Here is a 19,324-nt window from a genome sequence, read left to right as displayed (position 1 = left end):
CTGATTGTCTGAACATGTGCTCTGCCCTTTATCAAGGGAGGTGGGGGGTGGTTCTCTCTCATGCCTTCCCTCCAGCATGTCTCCCGTTTCGCTTTATCTAGTAATGGCAGCATTGTGAAGTGGTTGCATGCCCGCAGTCAGCCTGTTCCTGTGTTTTATGTGCCATTTGTCTGTTGTTCTTGGAAAGTTTGTGCCAGTGCAGATGTCTTGTTGTACCGGGGCGCTGGTTTGGTGACAAATACATTTGATTCTGATTATAAATATCTCAAATTTCAGGTATGTACATGAAGTTTGTTGCTTATTTACAAGAATAAATATCATCATCTGCTGCCAGAGTTCATATCCAGCATAATACTCTTAAAAATACTGGCTACCTTCTGTAACGTAGTAATTATTGATAACTTATACACAGAAACACACTTCAGAAAGGTGGCTATGTCTTTTTATTCAGGACATAAATCAGTAGATGCTGTGAAAACAGTGGTTCAGGTATTGTTTAACCTGAGATCTGACCATTTTAAAATCAGTTAATGGATTTAATTTAGTTAAAAACAAAATAATTGTTGTCTAAATTATGTACTTTTTATGATGTCACTAACTACCTCCGTAACAATTGAATTCAAAGATGCTTTATTAATCCCAGAGGGAAACTAGAGTTTCAGTACACACAATTTTGAGATCAGACATACATACATGAACACGTGACAAGAACTGGTGACCGTGGTCATTCACAACCCAGTCAACAAGGTCACTGGATGAGTGTAAAAGCCATTAGGAAGAATAAAACAAGCTCATTCACCCGTGTTTATGTAGCTCTATAAGTTTATTGAGCGTCTTGAATGTGAAGTGATCCGTTTCATGGAGGTATCACTTCTGTCCATGGCTAGTCTCTACTGAAAAAGCAGTTATCTCTCTGTCTGCTGTACGTACGGCGAAGGGGAGCAGTAAAGAAAAAAAAAATCAAAACTTGTCAAACCTGAAAGCTCCGTGTCCATTCGTCTAGCACGAAGCTAAATGTGAGTGTGCAGCCAGTGGTGAGTGTGATAACGCAGCTCAGACGGTTCTAAATGTTCCGCTTTGAGGCGTCGGGGGAGTCGCGTTTGGATGAGAGTCAGCTGGGAAATCAAGATTGATAGGGGTCATTAATAAGCAACTGCAAGGCTGGCATGCAACTGCTCCCTCCCAGGGATGAGACTCTCTCTGTGTTTCTCTCTCTCACACACACACACGCACACACACACACACACACACACACCAACAGAAGCTTCACACTGCATGAGCCTTGAACCGCTCACCCCTATAAACTCTTCCAACCGGATGAGCTTAAAGACAAACTCCATCTTCAGGTCGGATAAATCCTCTAAACTCTCCAGAATGTCGCCCAAATGTCACATTTTACATTATTACAAATACTTGGCTGGATAAGATTCCTGTTTCAAATCTGAGTGGTAGAAGAAAACAGCAGAAGTAAATAAGCAGGGCTTGGCCATGTCGACAGCTCTAACGGATGTTCCTGCTTCCTTATAAAGAAGCAAGGACGAGGAAAACACCACAGTTAATGGATTCAGCCCAGCAGCGGGCTGGGAGCTTCTCGGAGAAGCCCGGCTCAACCGCGGTCATTGATCAAAGTCTGTGGAAGCACAAACAGTTAGCTGAGACAGACGCGAGCCTCCCGACGCCCTGTTGCCAAACCGCCGCCGATACAGAATTGATCTGATGAAGCAGCAATAATCACAGCCATGATGGTTGATTGGGAAAATGTGAGTGGCTTGGAATTAATTCCAGCTTGTCCGTTTTTGCACAAGGTAGCGGCGCTGCAGCCATCAGGCATGTCTAGCTGATGTATGGAGCTTTAATGGGGCGCTGCAGATTTCTAGGTCCTCAATCTTGTGTCATGTGATGCTTTTGAGGATAAACCAGCAGTGAAAAGCTGCAGGAGGAGCTTAAATACCTGGTTTCCAAACAGGTTGAATCCGTTGATGGCCTCCAGAGCAGCTTTAGCGAGACCCACAGAGCTGGGGAGAGAAAACAACAAAGCCTGATACTGAAGCATTCTGGAGGACAGGATGATGTCATTTTATTCAACTCAACAGAAAAAGTGACCTAAACCAGGCATATTTGTTTCTCAGTCGTCTTTTGAGAATATTCTTTAGGATTTAATGAAACTTCCAAAATGTGGAGTTTCCCAGTGGCTGGCTTCTGAGATTACAACTCAGATGAGCGAATCCGTCGCTTCCCTCTCTGACATGACGAAGGCTTCTCCAGAACGTACAACGAGATGGGACCTTTTCAGGAGACTTGAAGATGATTTAGCTGCCGATTTATTTAAAATAGAAATTAATTCCATTAGTGAAGTCTAGATCAATGCTTGAAATACTGGAGGGACCAGACATGGATAGTAACGAATTACATTTACTCACGTTGCTGTAACTGAGTAGCTTTTTTGTATATTTATACTTTTCAAGTCGTTTTTAAAATCTGTACTTTTACTTTTATTTGAGTACGTTTTTAGAAAAGAATTGTAATTCGCTGCATTTTAAATCATAACCGTTACTGAGTAAAAACAAATTGTAGGTTTAATAAATTATAAATGTTGCGTGTTGCAGCATGAGCCGGGGGGGGGGGGGGGGGGGGGGTACACCCTTGATAATGACAAACAGCCATTTTTACAGCAGTTTTGCTCAAAAACATCAGTTCAGTCCATGTGATCCACTCGCTGTTCACCTCCTCTCTCCCTCTTCTCCTGTGGGTTGGATCCCGCACCTTCGCGCACCGGTGTGACATCATCAGAATTCTGCTCGGTTCAGTAACCAGACTGGGTTCCGTGTTTGAAATGTGTTTCCCTGCTGCTCTGCATGGAAGCAGCAAAATAACGTTTAGCGTTCATAACAAGCGGATTCTCAGCGCTCTGCTCATAAAACAGAAGACCTGCAGGCCTCTGTGAGTTAAAACATCCTGACACTGTTCAGGTGTAAACAATTATTTACTAAAGCAGTTCAATGTAGTTAAATTAGTCATTCCAATGATTCTAACTTGCTGCAGTGTGTGTGTGTGTGTGTGTGTGTGTGTGTGTGTGTGTGTGTGTGTGTGTGTGTGTGTGTGTGTGTGTTACACATATAGGACAGCATGAGACAGTGTGGTTTAATCAAATCCATGCATCTTATTTCTTGGCTGTAGTAATGGTGAACAAAAATAACTTATATTTCATAAATAATGACGTTTCTGCAGTGTTTATGATAATGTTTTATCTTATCTTTGGTCTGGGAGGTGTAACTTATCATGAAACAAAGCCATTTAAACATGTTAAAGTGTTACAAGAGGAGATAAATGCATGAATTTAAAGTTCATGTTTGGAGACCAACCTTCACAGTTTGGAGACTCACGCTGGTGAGGAGACACCATTAGTTCTAGTAACACCTGGGCTCCCAAGGCCTGTTCTGACAGGATGGACGTTACGGGACCCTTAAGGATTCCAGTTGGACGATTGGAGGATTATTTAGGAGGATTGGGATGAACAAACTGATTTTAGTGGTGAAGGGTTAAATGAGTGAGTGAACCCACTACCAAGGATGAACTCGGCTAGCTTTAAAAATCAGCTGCTCTAAATAAGCATGAAGGTCAGAGAGGAGCTCTAGGATGGACATGGATAAAGGAACTGTAATGTAGAGGTAAAGTAGGGCAGGGCCATCGTTAGCAGCTGTCATACGGTCCATCTGAAATGTTTGACTTTCATTTAGCTTGTTATGTGACAGGTTAGAGCACAGTCTCATGTTAGAGTTTTGTCATGAGAACATTGAGATACCTCACATGCTGGTGGCATCTAAAAATTAACTTTTTTTCTTTTTTCAAAATAAAGAATAATTTTAATCACAGTTGAAACGTACAATCCTAGAAAAACCTCGTCCAATCAATGTAATTTAGGTCATGATAAATTTCCGAAATATTTTGTTGAAAACAGTATTGTAAAACATGATTATGGTGATGTGGCTGATAGCTTTAATAAATTCTTTGTAAATATAGGGCCTTCATTGGCAGAAAACATACCTAGCTCTTCAACATCACATACACCATTCTTAAAACAAATCAAACCTAATCCTCATTCCATGTTTCTTTCAGCTGTAGAGGAACAAGAAATAATACAAATTGTAAAAACATGTAAAGGTAAAACATCAACTGACAGTCATGGCATTGACATGATGATGGTAAAAAAGGTGATAGAAGGAATTTCAAAACCACTTGCATATATTTGCAATTTGTCTTTTCAATCAGGTGTATTCCCAAAATTAATGAAAGTTGCAAAAGTTATACCAATATATAAAACTGGGGATAAGCATCAATTTACGAACTATAGGCCAATTTCATTGCTTCCACAATTTTCCAAGATTCTTGAAAAATTGTTTAATAATCGACTCGAAATATTTTTGGATAAATACAAGATAATTTCAGACTGTCAGTATGGATTTAGACAGAATAGTTCAACATCACTAGCTCTGGTGCATTCTGTGGAAGAAGTTGCAACGTCAATTGATCAGAAGAAACATGTTCTAGGGATATTTATTGATTTAAAAAAGGCTTTTGATACAGTTAATCATAAAATGTTACTTGAAAAGGCAGAGAGGTATGGGATTAGGGGTGTAGTGTTGAGCTGGTTGACAAGCTATCTACAACAGAGGAGACAGTTTGTGAAATTTGGAGAATGTTCATCTACATGGTTGGACATTGTTTGTGGAGTACCACAGGGGTCTGTGTTGGGTCCAAAATTATTTTTATTATATATTAATGATTTGAGTAATGTAACAAATACACTGACATTTGTTTTGTTTGCCGATGATACCACTATTTTCTGTGTAGGAGATAATATTAGCGAGTTAGAAAGGATGGTCCAAATTGAAATGTGCGTCATTAAAGAGTGGTTTATTGAAAATAAGCTTACATTAAATATAGCAAAAACAACATGTATGTTGTTTGGTATGGCTAATAAAACTGAGGTTAAGCTGCAAATAGATGGATGTGAAATTGAGCAAGTAACAGAACATAAGTTCCTTGGAATAGTAATTGATAATAAATTAAGTTGGAAACCACAAATTAAACGTATATAATAAGGTTGCGAGAAGCATCTACATTATGAATAAAGCTCGACAGTACTTGGATTATAAATCACTCCATGTCCTTCATTATTCATTGATTTATCCCCATCTTATTTACTGTGTAGAGGTATGGGGTAACACTTATAAAACATCTATTGTACCCTTGTCTATCATACAGAAAAGAGCCCTGAGAGTCGTTCACAATGTTAGATTTAGAGAACACACTAATCCGTTATTTATATATTCTAAAATACTAAAATTTAAAGATTTAATTCAGCTGTATACAGCGACATTTATGTTTAAAGTGCATCGGAAATTATTACCAAACAAATTATTAATGCTATTTATAAAACCAGATAACGTATATAATTTCAGATACAAACTTAACTTTAGGCATACATATTTTAGAACAACAATAAAGTCATTTTGTATTTCTGTTACGGGTGTAAGAGTTTGGAATAAGCTAAGTGAGGATCTAAAGCAAAGTCCCTCATTGCATAAGTTTAAAGAGAAGTATAAAAAAATTATACTAATCAATTACATGGAGGAGGAGGAAAAGTTGTAAGGGTGTTGCATTTGATTGTAATTGTCTATTGTTGGTGAACTGGGAGCTGTGAACATGGCGGGGGGGGGGGGGGGGGGGGGGGCATAAGAAAATGTAAATTTGGTTTGTGTGATTGAGGATAAAACATGTTATAGGAAAATGGCAATGACACTCAGTGTAGGGAAAATATATATATTTTTTGTTTTATCTTTCTTGAAATTTGATTTGGGGGGATTATATAAGCTACCAGAGCTTCGTTCCCTTCCCATTGAACATGTTCATATACATATGTGTGGGTTTCTTTTTGGATACTTTTTGAATGCTTTGGGTTGTCTATTGATTTGCAAGCATGTTCAATAAGGAAAGAAAAAGAAAAGAAATGTGCACGTCCTGTTCTCACTGATTGGATAGAAATCGCTCCATCAAATTGTGTGTGTGTGTGTGTGTGTGTGTGTGTGTGTGTGTGTGTGTGTGTGTGTGTGTGTGTGTGTGTGTGTGTGTATGTGTGTGCGTGCACACACGAGCGAATTGTGAACCTGCATTGTGATTTTGCACTACTTAGATGTAGCCATCCTTACGCTGACAAAAATGTAACTAAGTAACTTTTACTTTGAGTAGTACTTTGATTTGTTAGAAAATCAAAACATGACCATCTTTACAAACAGAACTCACTTTACGGTGACTCAGTTCTAGAGGAAGCTATGGAAACGGCCGTCTCTTTAACCCAGAGCAATCTTTGACACGCCGTCAAGGTTGCTGCAAAGCTGACAGACAAACCTGTTCCTTCAGAACAAAGCAACTTGCTCGTACTGCTACTCAGAAACAGCTGCTCTAAGATGCAACCAATTTCATCCATCGTGTGACCCGTAGGCAACTCAAGACTGACTTGGTCGCATCGGGTGTTTTTCTACGAACCACGTGCATTGGGGTCATCGGCTCCTTGACATCTTGGATCCAAACGGGTGTAGTAGACACACAGACAGCGTCTGATGCCTTTTTGATAATAATCAACTTCACAGCTTAACGCAAAACAAATTGTTTCCCTTTTAAACCCAGGACTCAGCTTTCCTAGATACGGAAGTTCTGATAGCATCACATTCACACATAGGCACCATACATCACATCTCCTCCACCTAGATCCATCCATCACAGTAAATATGATTCAACTTGTCATGTTTTAATTGTTTGGAAAATAAATTCTTACTTTTATAACCCTGACTGTTTTCTGAATCAAAACAAAGTGTTTATAATCCCTGAATAAACAAGAATCCTAGAATCTTCTGATTAAACACCCAAAGACCAAGCAGGTTGATATTCTATGTTTATATAGAGTATCACAGCTTATTGGTCATAAGTAGAGGTAATGTATTAATTAAGCTCTTAAAGCACTCAATTTACCATCTCCTACACATCATAATCAGAATAACACTCACATGGTTTTATCTTTTAACCCTTATTTATATTCCATACAGGTAGCGGCCTCGCTCACTGCGTTGAAAGCAGGAATAGTTCTAAAACCACCTCGCTAATGCTTTTTTTATGCTCTGAGGATTTTTTCCGAACTGGACTATAATAAAAGAGCCGCAGCAGGACTGGGCTGTGTGGTTAAAGACATTTGTAAGAGTGTTTTAAATGTGAGTGTAAAAGTCACAACGATCTCAGTCTCTGTGCAGACTGGACTGATGAGTCAACAGCTGGTCTGGGTGCATCTGAGACCAAAGTGTGATGTCACCACATTGAAACCGCAGCGAGTTCCAATCAGGGCTCGGGTTTGGCAGGGATTTCCTTTACAGCCAGGATAACCCAAAGCTGATGGCTGTAGAGGTATTATCTGCTGCTAAGTGGTCCAGGTTTGATGTACAGGGTGCACTTTGGACTTGTGCACCCACTGGGACTGAAAATTAGACCCTATTTAAGGATTTGAAAGGTATAGTTATGGTCACAAGAGGTAAACATATTGATTAGTGTAAATGTGACGGTCCAATGTCTGGAGAACACCAGTGTTTGAGTTGGGGGTGTCAGGCTGACTTTGGTACATGAGGAGAAAAAAGCTTATAAATGGTGGTCTTCCTGATGTCACACGGACTACCCGGACAGATGCTGGGGAACCAAGAGAATCTGATAAGGAATGTCTGAAAGCAAAAACTACAAAGGCACCAACGAAGACCTACAGCTGAGGTAACCACCCATAACTTTGTACCACCGACTGCACAAATGAGAGAACATTCAATCTGATTAGAGTCACAAAGAGCTGGAGAGACAGGCTGAGCAGAGACTCTGACCATCCTCCAGACTGCAACCAGAGAACCTGCCCACTTACAAAATAACCCCCGACTAGGTTTATTTTTACACTTATCCTTAACCCTCCCACTGTATTCATGGGTGACCCTGCAAGGAAAGTTGACCATTGAGCAGGATTGATGGTTTATCCCTTGAGGTCCATGTGGCAGGGGTGAGGTGGTGCTCACTCCTCACCCCTGCCACATGGACCCAAGGGATAAACCATCAACCCTGCTCAATGGTCAACTTTCCTCGCGGGGTCACACCCATTAGGACAGTAAAGAGTACCTAAACCCCTGAATAACTTTGTTTTGCTTATAAACGGTATAATTTGGTCGTTACTAATGTAATCTTTCTGTTTCTGTGATTTTTTTTGACATGTTTGTAGATTTGATTAAATCTAGAATCTAGGTCTAGGGATCGGTATCGGTACCGATACCGATACCAGTATCGGTAAAAGTTAACCGATACCAATGCAGTTTATTGGAAGTGGCTTTACTGTAACTTGCCATTTCTGTTCACCTAATATTTTAGTTTTGTGATCATTTCTATTCATATATTTTACTTTTTATCTACCTCACAGTCTTTCCTGTTCAAAGCAGAGAAGAAAATAAAACCTGTATTCCAATTCATAGCATTTTTTTGTGTGGTAGGAGTATCGGTATCGGTAATCCGTATTGGCGAGTACTTAGATCCAAGTATCAGTATCGTATCAGTTTGGAAAAAAGTGGTATCACTGCATCCCTACTAAAAATGTCTTAGTGCTGCCCCCTGTGGGTGGAACTGTGGCTACTGCATTTTAAATTTATGACTGACTGGGGCTGGTTCAATTTCACGTTATCGGTACAGTCTCCTCCCACTTAGGGATGGGTACCGAATTCGGTACTTTTAAGGTACCGACCGAATTCCATAGTACCGACCGAGCACCGATTCACATAATTTCAAACGGTGCCTCGTTTCGGTACCCGTCCATCATAACGAGAACTTGCCAAGACAGTTGCGCATGCGCAAGAGCGTTTTGTCGTTGCTTGCTGTGAACCAGTTGTAAACAGAGCAGCATGGTAGAGAGAACGCAGGCTAAAGCTTGGGTCCACTTCACTAAATGTGATGGGTAACTGGATGATGAAACCAGCGACAACTATCTAAGTGAGACATCCTCATCTTAATCTGCTCCGGTAGGTAAATATAATTGGCTTGATATGTTAGCTTCCGTTTCGCTAATGGTGCGTTCGCTTTCTCCTCGGAACGCCGAAATTCCGACTAGAACAACATGAACATGCTCTAAAGTTTGGCTTCACTTTACTAAATGTGATGGGTGAAGACGAAACCAGTGACGATCTAAGTGTGAGGCATCGTGTTAATCTGCTCCAGCAGCTAAATAAACTGTTTAAGATATCGTTAGCTTGATATGTTAGCTTCCATTGCTACCATTGTTATCAGCTAATGGTGCATTCGCTTTCTCCTCGGAAATTCTAGCTTCCCAGTAGGAAAAATCAAATGAAAAAGGACTGCAAAAGGAATAAAGATACACAGTAAATTTAGTTCACAGTAAAGATGTTTGCTTCAGTTTAATTATCAGCTTATAAAACTACAAGGACGATGTTAAAATACAAACAGTTGAATGTTATCTATTGTGATATTTATCAAATATTGTTATATATTGAGAAAAATATATATTTAATTATAAAAGAGAATTAAAATAATAAACACTCAAAAGTATCGAAAATTGGTACCGTTAGGTACCGGTATCGATTCGTAGGTACCGGTAATTAGTACCGGATCGATTCAAATGTCAAAGGTACCCATCCCTACTCCCACTCCCCCTCCCTCCCGGGATGGAAATTCCCCACACTTGGCCATGCCACTCCGTGCCTCCTGGCAACGCCCACTTTCATAGTGTTTTTCAAATCTTAACTAGGGGTGGAGTTACATTTTCTGATGGTGTGCAGTCCCTCTTTATGTGGAAATAAGCCCCTCCCCTCATTTTCTGTCCACTCTCCTGCCAGCATCTCCGATGATGTGTTTGAGTGTAAATGGGAAGGAAACATGATTCTCTCCTTTCTCTGGGTAGGCTTTTTTTTTACACAAATCCAAACAGGACATCCATCACCATCACACACTGGTTTATACAAACATGATGGTTATACTTGATACGGAGAAATGCTGCAATGTGTTAGCAAACACTTTTATTTATACCAGTTGGAGATCTTACTTCCAGTGATGTAAACTGGTTTTATCTTGTGCTGTGGAAATAAGCCATGGCCAGGGTATGTGCTACGATTGACTCTCAGCTACATCCACATTAACCTGCTTTAGTGGACATCGTGAAACGGTTTGACATCAAAGGTTGATCAGTTAAAGATGAATAGCCAATCAGGACTTTCTGAAACCTTGGTGGTTCTTGAGACCAACATCACAGACAAAAGAACAGTCATGAGGCACGAAACGATCAGCGGCCTTTTGGTGGAGGATGATGAAAACCAAACAAATAAAAAGAAATAAAACAAAAAGGAAATCATTTGCCTCTCCTTTAATGTCTCCCTCTCTCACTAGTCTCCTTCAGCTCTCTCTGAAATGATGCTAATACAAGAGCTTTACTCTGGTCGCAGCAAGTCCTTACATTTTCTGTCCTGGACCAAGTTTATCGGAGCTCTCCCAGTAAAGAGCATGTCTCCTGCAGCTCTCGCCTCCTTCAGTAAGAGCAATGAGGCTGAACAGAGCCATAACGTTTGTAGTCAAATAAAAGTAATCAGCGGAAAACGAATGAAAATGTTTCATAACATTAAAGGGAAATGTGCTCAGGTAATAATTCTTTATGGATTCTCGACATATTTCTAAATGATCCACAGCCGTTATGTCCGTTTCTGTAAGGGTTATGAGGACGTAGTTCTAGAAATATAGTCTTGTAATGTCTACAGATGAGTAAAGCAGCAGTATGGTTTCCAACACTTTGACTCGCACGCACGCACACACGCAAGCACACACGCACACACACACACACACGCACGCACGCACGCAAGCACACACACACACACACACACACACACACACACACACACACACACACACACACACACACACACACACACACACACACACACAGATCTATCTTTCTTTCCCCGTCCCCGTCCTCCTCTGTCTCCTTCAGTCCCTCACAAATATCTTTCTCCTTTGTTCTGAAACAAACTGCAGTCCAGAATGGACGTCCCCTTTCATTTGCACCAGCGTAATGTCCTGTTTTTATTGTTTATTTGGAGCAATAAGTGTTATATTATAACTTGAGCTAATGATATTAATCCTACTACCGGTACAAAAATAACTACTACTAGTAATAGTATTATGGTTTAAATGTTTAATTAGCATGTCAGTCATTCGGTAGAGCACGTTTTATGAATGAATGGCTGCTTAAATGCGACGTTTCTCATCAGCATCTTTCGTTCTTATTTGCTTGATGTAAATTTGATCACTTTCATATATGAATGCCTTAAAGGCAAAAGAAACATTTAGGCTTAGTCCAAACGTAGCCGTTTTTTCCCCCCGAAAAAACGAATATCCGCCCCTCCAAAAACTTGCATCCACACCACCTCGTTTAAAAAAAAAACTCTGTCCACACGTACCCGGATAAATATGTTGTTAAGGACATGCCAGACCTGTAGGCGGCAGTACTTCCCCCGTTCTTAACATCGTCCTTCGTCTGTGGTCTTCTGCAAGGAGCAGTAATTCTGCTTGCAAACACAAACAAGCAAAAAGTGATTGGACAACTGATAAAGCGAGCGCAGCTCTGAGGGCATCCATGCTGTCGGCTAGTGTAAACACAGGTCGCACACGTGATGTCAGCATTTTTTTGTCGCGGAAAGTGACGTTGCGGACCTTAAAACTCCGGTTTTGTCTGTCCACACGCAGACACCCAAAAGGGAGAAAACGCAGATCTTCACTTTGGCCGGAGTTTTTAAAAAGATCAGTTTTCGTGTGGATGACAGGCCAAAACGTAGAAAAATATCTACGTTTTGGCAGATCCCCGGCTACGTGTGGACAGGGCCTTAGATGGTATTTTTCCTTTGTGTAAGTTAAGGAACATCTATTAATTTCATATAATGTAAAATGGCCTGTATTTGATATAGCGCCTTCTAGAGTCCTGGAACACCCAAGGTGTTTTACAACACAACCAGTCATTCACCCATTCACACACACATTCACACGCTGGTGGGGATGAGCTACGATGTAGCCACAGCTGCCCTGGGGCGCACTGACAGAGGCGAGGCTGCCGAGCACAGGCGCCACCGGTCCCTCTGACCACCACCAGCAGGCAAGGGGGTTTAAGTGTCTTGCCCAAGGACACAACGACGGCGACAAACTGAGCGGGGCTCGAACCTGCAACCTTCCGATTACAGGTTTTACATGTTTATTAGAATGTTTTGGGTTTACTTAAGATACGTTCACTGCATGTTTAACGAAGACATCAGGACTGAAGCAGAATGTGAGAGGGTTCAGACTGGATCCTGGAACTGTTCCTGAGTAGAAAATAAAGTTTTATAAATCAGAACTTTATTAGACTGCTGTGAGTCACACCTGGAGGAATGACAGAAGTGTTTAGGGAGGAGTTTACTGAGTTTATTTATTGTTTGTTAGCAGAAAATCCTTTTTTTTATAGCACCACCTTTATCTTTACATTAAAGAGACTTGGGCTGCTCAGGAAAGCCAGTTGCTTTAGGACTTTTTGCCTAACCCAAAGCAAAGGTGGAGGAGAAACAGGAGATGAACACACAATAGTAAATTTATTTTTCTTGGAGGACATCTTCACCAGTTTCTACCAACAGTCTAGGATTGTTGAAGAAAGAACACGGTTCCCTGAGATAAGCCATTGCATCAATTGAGGATCTTTATCAAGACCCTGAGGGGGAGAGGGGAGTTCCAGTTCAAATGTGGATGATAAATCAGCTGAAAACCAGTAACAGAAGCTCGATGCACCGGGTGGGACCATGCGGTTCTGATCTGGTGCAACTAAACCAGTCAGGTTATTATTCCTCCATGAAGGTTATCACTGGTGGAGACTTAAGGTCCATATATCTGCACTGATCTGATGCATTCACCAGAAAATGACGGACGCTGAAGTCCACCACACTTCATCAGATCTACGAAAATCACTTTTATGTGTTTCCAATGAGTCCCAGAAGCTGTTATTCTAACTCTTTCATGTGTATCGATGGAGCAAAAGAGAGAACAGCAACCCAAATCCCCCCCCCCCAAAAAACTTTTCACTGAAAGCTGATTCAAACACCTGACACTTTTGCTGACCAACCTGGGACCACTGAAACTGCTGCAAACCCACACATTACATCTCCCCACAGATCGCTGTGTGTTGTTTTTATGCTCTGACTGACCTGGAGTGCAGCTCTGTGCTGCCGTTATTGTATTTGCTGCCTCGCTCCCACATGCCGTAGTCAGGCACCCTGTAGGCTCTCTCCACGCAGAACACCAGGTTCTGGATGAAGGAAACCTGCAGACAGACACAAACACATGCATCAGACAGAGGAATGGTCCAGGAAGAAGGGAACTGATACAGCAGCTAAACGTCAGCAAGGGCAGGAACACCAGGAGGCAGGTGGGCATGCACACACACACACACACACACACACACACACTGAACAGATTCAAAAACACACATGGACACACACTAATGAATAACCTTTACTATTGATCTGAGGTGAAGCAGGCGACCAAAGAGGACAGCAAAGCGGATTTCTCATCAGCACTCAAGGTGAAACTCTCCCTGCAGCTACAGACACGCTATCAATAAGTAGATATGTTGTATGTGGCAGCACACGCATGAAGAAAGAACCACCGCTCAAAGAAAACACACACACACACACACCGCTTTCAAGTTGAAGTCAAAAGTGACACGACAAAGAAAACAGAAAAAAGAGTCCATGTTAAAGCTTCCTGTCTTTAATTATATCTTTACTGTTATTCCCAACAAATAAGCCTTTCATTTATAATAAAATCATCTAATGTTGAGGTGTGATGGAGTTGAAATGCACATTATGCATCTCATGCAATACTTCAAGAGCTTGTTTCATCTGTTTGAAATGTGAACGATTGGTTGAGAACTAATCTCAGCTAACTGTCCAGATTTTAGCTCCAAATCCTTAAAGCTGATGGACTTTTACTCTTTTTACGCTATTTAACTTCCATTAGCAGTGGCAGCCATCTTCATCTGACTCCAAAGGTAATCACGTGCAGATGTTCATCAATTAAGGACTTTACCAGGTTCATTAAAGAGCCTGGATTATGGGTTGAAGATTATTTTTACTATAATAACTTGTCCTCCTGAGGCATCCTCCTGGACGCCTCCCTGGTGAGGTTTGTCGGGCACGTCCAACCAGGAGGAGGCCTAAAGGTAGACCCAGGACACGGTGGAGGGACTATGTCTCTCACCTGGCCAGGGAACGCCTTGGGATTCCCCCAGAGGAGCTGGCCCAAGTGGCTGGGGAGAGGGAAGTCTGGGCCTCTCGCCTTAGGCTGCTGACCCCGCGACCCGACCCTGGATAAGCGGATAAGTGGACGGACAGATGGATGGATGGATGGATGGATAATTTATCCTGGATATCTGTAAATGTGACAGTTTTTTCTATTTTTGTGTTTTCTAAGGTCAGCGTCTGTGGTCAGCATCACGCTGACTGAAACAGGTAATTATGTAGATGTAGTTCACTTATCCTTCCAACACATCTGCAGTGGACTCTTAGCCTGGCACGTCAGACTAAGCAAATATGTTATTAATAACGCTCCATTGACTGTTCTTGTCATGGGGCGGGTTCTACCGTTGCCTTTAAAACGATCTCTGCACGCTACTGAACAACCAAATACGTGACGTACTCACTGCAACAGATGTAAACGAGGCAGTCGGCTGTTGAAGAATGTGTAGATGCATCCTTTTTCTAAATAGAGGACGTAAATACATCTATCTGCTCCTGATTCTAATAAAGCCCAAGTCCAGATAGTCCAAAATTGATGTAAAAGCTGTTTCAAATTAGCTGTCGCTATCTTGTTCCACTCCGTTGCATCGACCCACCCACCAGACAAAAAAAGGCCCTGATTGGCCCACAAAGTGCAGACAGAGCACTACGATTGGCCCACCATTATTGACCAGTCACAGCACTCTATCAGTTTGAAACTGCATGGTGGCGCAGTGGTTAGCACTGTTGCCTCGCAGCACAAAGGTTGCAGGTTCGAAACTCGGCCGCGGCCTTTCTGCGTGGAGTTGCGTGTTCTCCCCATGCATGCGTGGGTTTCCTCCGGGTTCTCCGGTTTCCCCCACAGATCACAACATACCCTATAGGTTATAAACTGTAAGTCGCTTTGGATAAAAGCGTCTGCTAAATGAATAAACATAAACATGAAACACCTCTAGAGAGCTGTGATTGGCCAGCCAGAATGCTGCTAGGTGCTGCAGAGGTTCCAATGGAGCGTTCCTAGACCAAACTTTGCAAAGCAAGAATTTGGTCTAGTTCACTAGGCGAGCGGACTCCAGTATAAATGGATGCCTTGAGACTCATTCTCTGTGAGGAAAAGCTGAGTCCATGAATTTGAAGTGACAGTGTGACGTAGATCCGTCAGACTTTTCACATCCTTGAGTTTTACTGTCTAGTTTCTATCAGAAGCTAATGCAGGAGCTAGGTGTAGGAGACTGTTTTCATGTTCAGCCTGCCTGAAAAACACATAGCGGCCGATCAAATTTAAAAAATAACAAGAAATCAACAGTTTCTCAGTGAACTTGTTCATTAGACTAAAATACTTCCAGTAGTTCATGAGATATTTTGAGAAATTGCACAAAAAGCCGTCAGCCACCGATTAGGAAAAGCAACTGAAAGTAGCAGCACGTGTGTGTTTGACCGATGGGAGATTTTATCTGAGATGAGAAAATGCAGCAAGATGGAGGGATGAGAGAGGGCAGGAAAAGGGAGCGCAGCAGATTAGTTGGTTGAAGACAAGAAGAGTTTCTGCTGCTGGATCCTTTGTTGGGGATTTTATGAGCCGAGTGTTTAACAAGGGGAGCTCTTTAGTATCTTGATGGTATCTTAATGAATGTTACTGCCCACTGGCCTAACACGTCTCTGTCTCTGTCGCTAGACGACACCCAGTTTGTCTTCTCTGCACGGTAAATTGTGAACATGGGCAGATTTGTAAAAGACATACACTTCTGTTACCCGGGCACCCTTGCACTATCTCAGAAAGAAGAAACAGAGAGAGAAGGAGCGAGAAAAGGGTGCACGCAAAAGCTAATGAGTCACTCGATTTCATGCTGCATGAGACTGAAAATGACATCTGCTGGGAGGTTGATGGTGCATCTTCTCAGAGGACACGCAGAGCCCTTCTGTACCATTCTGAGAAGGAAGGAGAAACGAAATACTGCAATGCAGCTTCCAGCTCAGCCGGGTGAACGCCAGCGGACTTCACAAGCAGTGACAGGCTACAACAAGCTAATAAATACGGCACTAATGTGATTAGTCTAAATGAAAAACATTTCAAACAGCGCTCACTGAGAGCACCGGTCACAAATGCTCCTGCTCAGTGGATGTGATGTCTGCTGAAACGAGGTCTGGAGCACAGGCTGCTTCAGTCTGAATTATGCAATCCAGTAAAACGTGTTTAGCCATGCAGATCCATCTGCTGCACAGATGGGACTGCCCTTAGAAGAGGAAGGAAACTGCTTTGTTAATTTGTGTTGTCAGTGGTTAGAAACAGAGAAAACTGAGAGGTTGTTGGGTGTGTGTGTGTGTGTGTGTGTGTGTGTGTGTGTGTGTGTGTGAGGTGTCTGTAAACAAAGTGAAGGCTGCATGCACTAATTGCTTGGTGTTATTATATTATACCATGTCCCTACTTTCTACAGATAAGCTCAATTTAGTAAACAAATGGGCTTCTCTACCGGGGGCGCCGCTTCCTCTGCATATGGCTGTGAATGAGCAGGCTGTGAACGCTAACAGAATTAATGATGTTTCTGCTGCTCCTGGAGGCCACGCAGTAAAAAATGAATAAAATAAAAAACGTGTGTAAGCTTAACAACCAACGTGGTTTATTGGGAGCTGGAGAGGAAGAGGAATAAACTGACACTGACTGGTAACAGCTCTTTATTACGACTGGCTTGGTACGCTGCCAAATAAAACGTCACCAGTCCAGTTCCCAGGGGCACGTTCAGGCTTCCGTATGGAGATCATTTCAATGTTTCACTGCTGAAGTCTACTGGGCGGCTCGGTGATCTTATAAATGTGAGCAGAGCCATAAAAGTGAGCTACGGTCTCCTGATCCGGCATTAGTGTCAGCTCTAGAATATCTGGAGAGGATTTAGCTCACGTCTAACAGCCGCTACCAAAACCGCCGGCCTCACCATTTAGCAGGTGGCACTGCACAAATTTAACATTTACACGTCTCAGTGGGTGCCGTCGTTTTGAGTTGAAAACAGATTTACTGTCGCTTTTACCACACGTGCTCTCATGTGTGCTTGCCGACTTATAAACTACACAATTTAGGACGCACAAAATATCACTGGAGAGTAAAATACGGCGGCAGATGAATATTATAGCAGCTTGTGTTTGTCAACACTGGAATGTAAAGGGAGCAGAGAATTAAAGCATTTCACAGGAAGAAGATGATGGAGATAAAGCTCCACCAGTATTCCTGACCCTAACCCATACCCGTTTATGCATCAAGTGCATTTATAAGCAGCGTGTGAGCTGACCAAAGCACCTCACAGGTTGCAGTAATTATACTAGACCAACAAGCCATGACAACAAAGAATACAACCTTGAAGATAAAACAAAGGAGATCCAATCAGCCAATTAAAATTGTCAGTGAAACCAGATAAAAATACTAATAAAACAACAAAAGGCTAAAATATTGCATAGTGGAGATGCATGAATCAGTAAAACTGATGAAAAAGTTAAAATGTAAAAAATAACCCAGTTTATGATTTAAAAGCAAGATCATAAACGTGGATTTTAAAAGTATCCACGAGGAAGTGTTAAAGCCATGTCTGAACAAAGCAATGGGAGTTTCTTGCACATGTCCTACAGCCTCTTTGCCCTTTGACCCTCTACATCCATCCAATGTCTCCATCTGGTGCCTATCTCCAACTGTCTCCGGGCATGCAGGCGGGGTACACCCTGGACAGATTTCCAGTCCTTCGCAGGGCAACGCAGACACACAAAGGACACACAACCAAGCGCGCGCACGCACGCACGCACGCACGCACGCACGCACGCACACACACACACACACACACACACACACACACACACACACACCTAAGGACAATTTGGAGACCAATGAACCTCACAGTTATGTTTTTGGACTGTGGGAGGAAGCCGGAGCACCCGAAGAGAACCCACACATGCACAGGGAGAACATGCTAACTCCACTCAGATTTGAACCCAGGACCTTCTTGCTACAAGGCAACAGCGCTAACCACTGCATCATTGTGCAGCCCCTTGAATTACTAATTTAACTAAATTGAACTTAGTTGGAATTTCATTTTCAAACTCTACTTTTTTTTCTCATTCTTTAAATCCTCTTTGGTTTTGTTGGGGTTATTAGGAGCGAACAATTAGTAAGCTTCAACTTACTTTTGGATTCTTCAATAAATTCTGTAAATATGGGAATATTTACTGATTTATTAATTAATTAAGATATTCTTAGATATACGGGGCACCATTCCCCTTTTACCGGGGAAAAATTGAATCCAAAACTCTTATCAGTCTTTCTTGAAGTTCGTAGAATCCTTGGAGCAGAGACTTCTCTTCGACACAACAAAGCTACTGGAGACGAAAATCTGAATTTTATAACGTTTAATTAACAATTTGTCAAATGAATAAACAGTGGCATAAATGAATAATAACCATGTGATATAATAAAAGGATGTATATTCAAAATAATGTTCAAGGTGTTTGTGTGTGTGTGTGTGTGAGAGATGAATGGGTCTTTGTTTCCCCAGAGTAGGTGGGGGAAAGTGAGCTGTGAGTGTGTGTGGGGCTCTGCCCCTCCCCTCGCATTCAACAGGAGACCTGGATGTGTAAAGTTTTCTACTTTCCCGAACACTTAGTGGCTTAGAATCACAGTAAAACTTAACTCAAACACTTCAAAAGTTAACAAACAACAAAAGGGTCACTTGTAAATTATTTAATCTAAAAGGAGTCGGCAGCCTGGCCAGAGCTGACGACTAAAGATATTAGCGATGATCAATAAGCAGTTTATTCTTTCAAAATGACCCGAAGGACGAATTGGGAGCGAAAGAGGAAAACACGAAGCTACTTTTTAAGCAATAGCGCGGTTTTATTGCTTATTCTGGACTATAGAGGAAACGGGAGAAGAAAAGGAGAGAGAAAAAAATGAGTTTTCTGATCACCAAAGCAGCAAGGCGTCC

At 41.8% G+C, this 19,324-nt stretch overlaps 1 protein-coding gene across 10 annotated transcripts in view; it reads right to left on the bottom strand.

Moving 5' to 3' along the window:
- phkb (phosphorylase kinase, beta) overlaps positions 1–19,324 on the bottom strand; it is a 218,366-nt gene that overhangs the window by 101,836 nt on the left and 97,206 nt on the right. For 7 of the 10 annotated variants that reach the window (XM_070554730.1, XM_070554736.1, XM_070554729.1 and 4 more), the window contains 3 exons: positions 13,293–13,408; positions 11,529–11,633; positions 1,952–2,015 (listed from right to left, as the gene is read on the bottom strand). In XM_070554730.1, the coding sequence (XP_070410831.1) occupies positions 1,952–2,015; positions 11,529–11,633; positions 13,293–13,408 (285 nt within the window). The remainder of the gene's footprint in view (positions 1–1,951; positions 2,016–11,528; positions 11,634–13,292; positions 13,409–19,324) is intronic. The other 3 variants (XM_070554739.1, XM_070554737.1, XM_070554738.1) reach the window with 1 other exon arrangement.

This window comes from Nothobranchius furzeri, chromosome 9 (assembly GCF_043380555.1).
Source record: "Nothobranchius furzeri strain GRZ-AD chromosome 9, NfurGRZ-RIMD1, whole genome shotgun sequence".
NCBI lineage: Eukaryota > Metazoa > Chordata > Actinopteri > Cyprinodontiformes > Nothobranchiidae > Nothobranchius > Nothobranchius furzeri.
The sequence above is the reverse complement of the archived record's forward strand: the minus strand, read 5'-3'. Positions and strand labels throughout refer to the sequence as shown.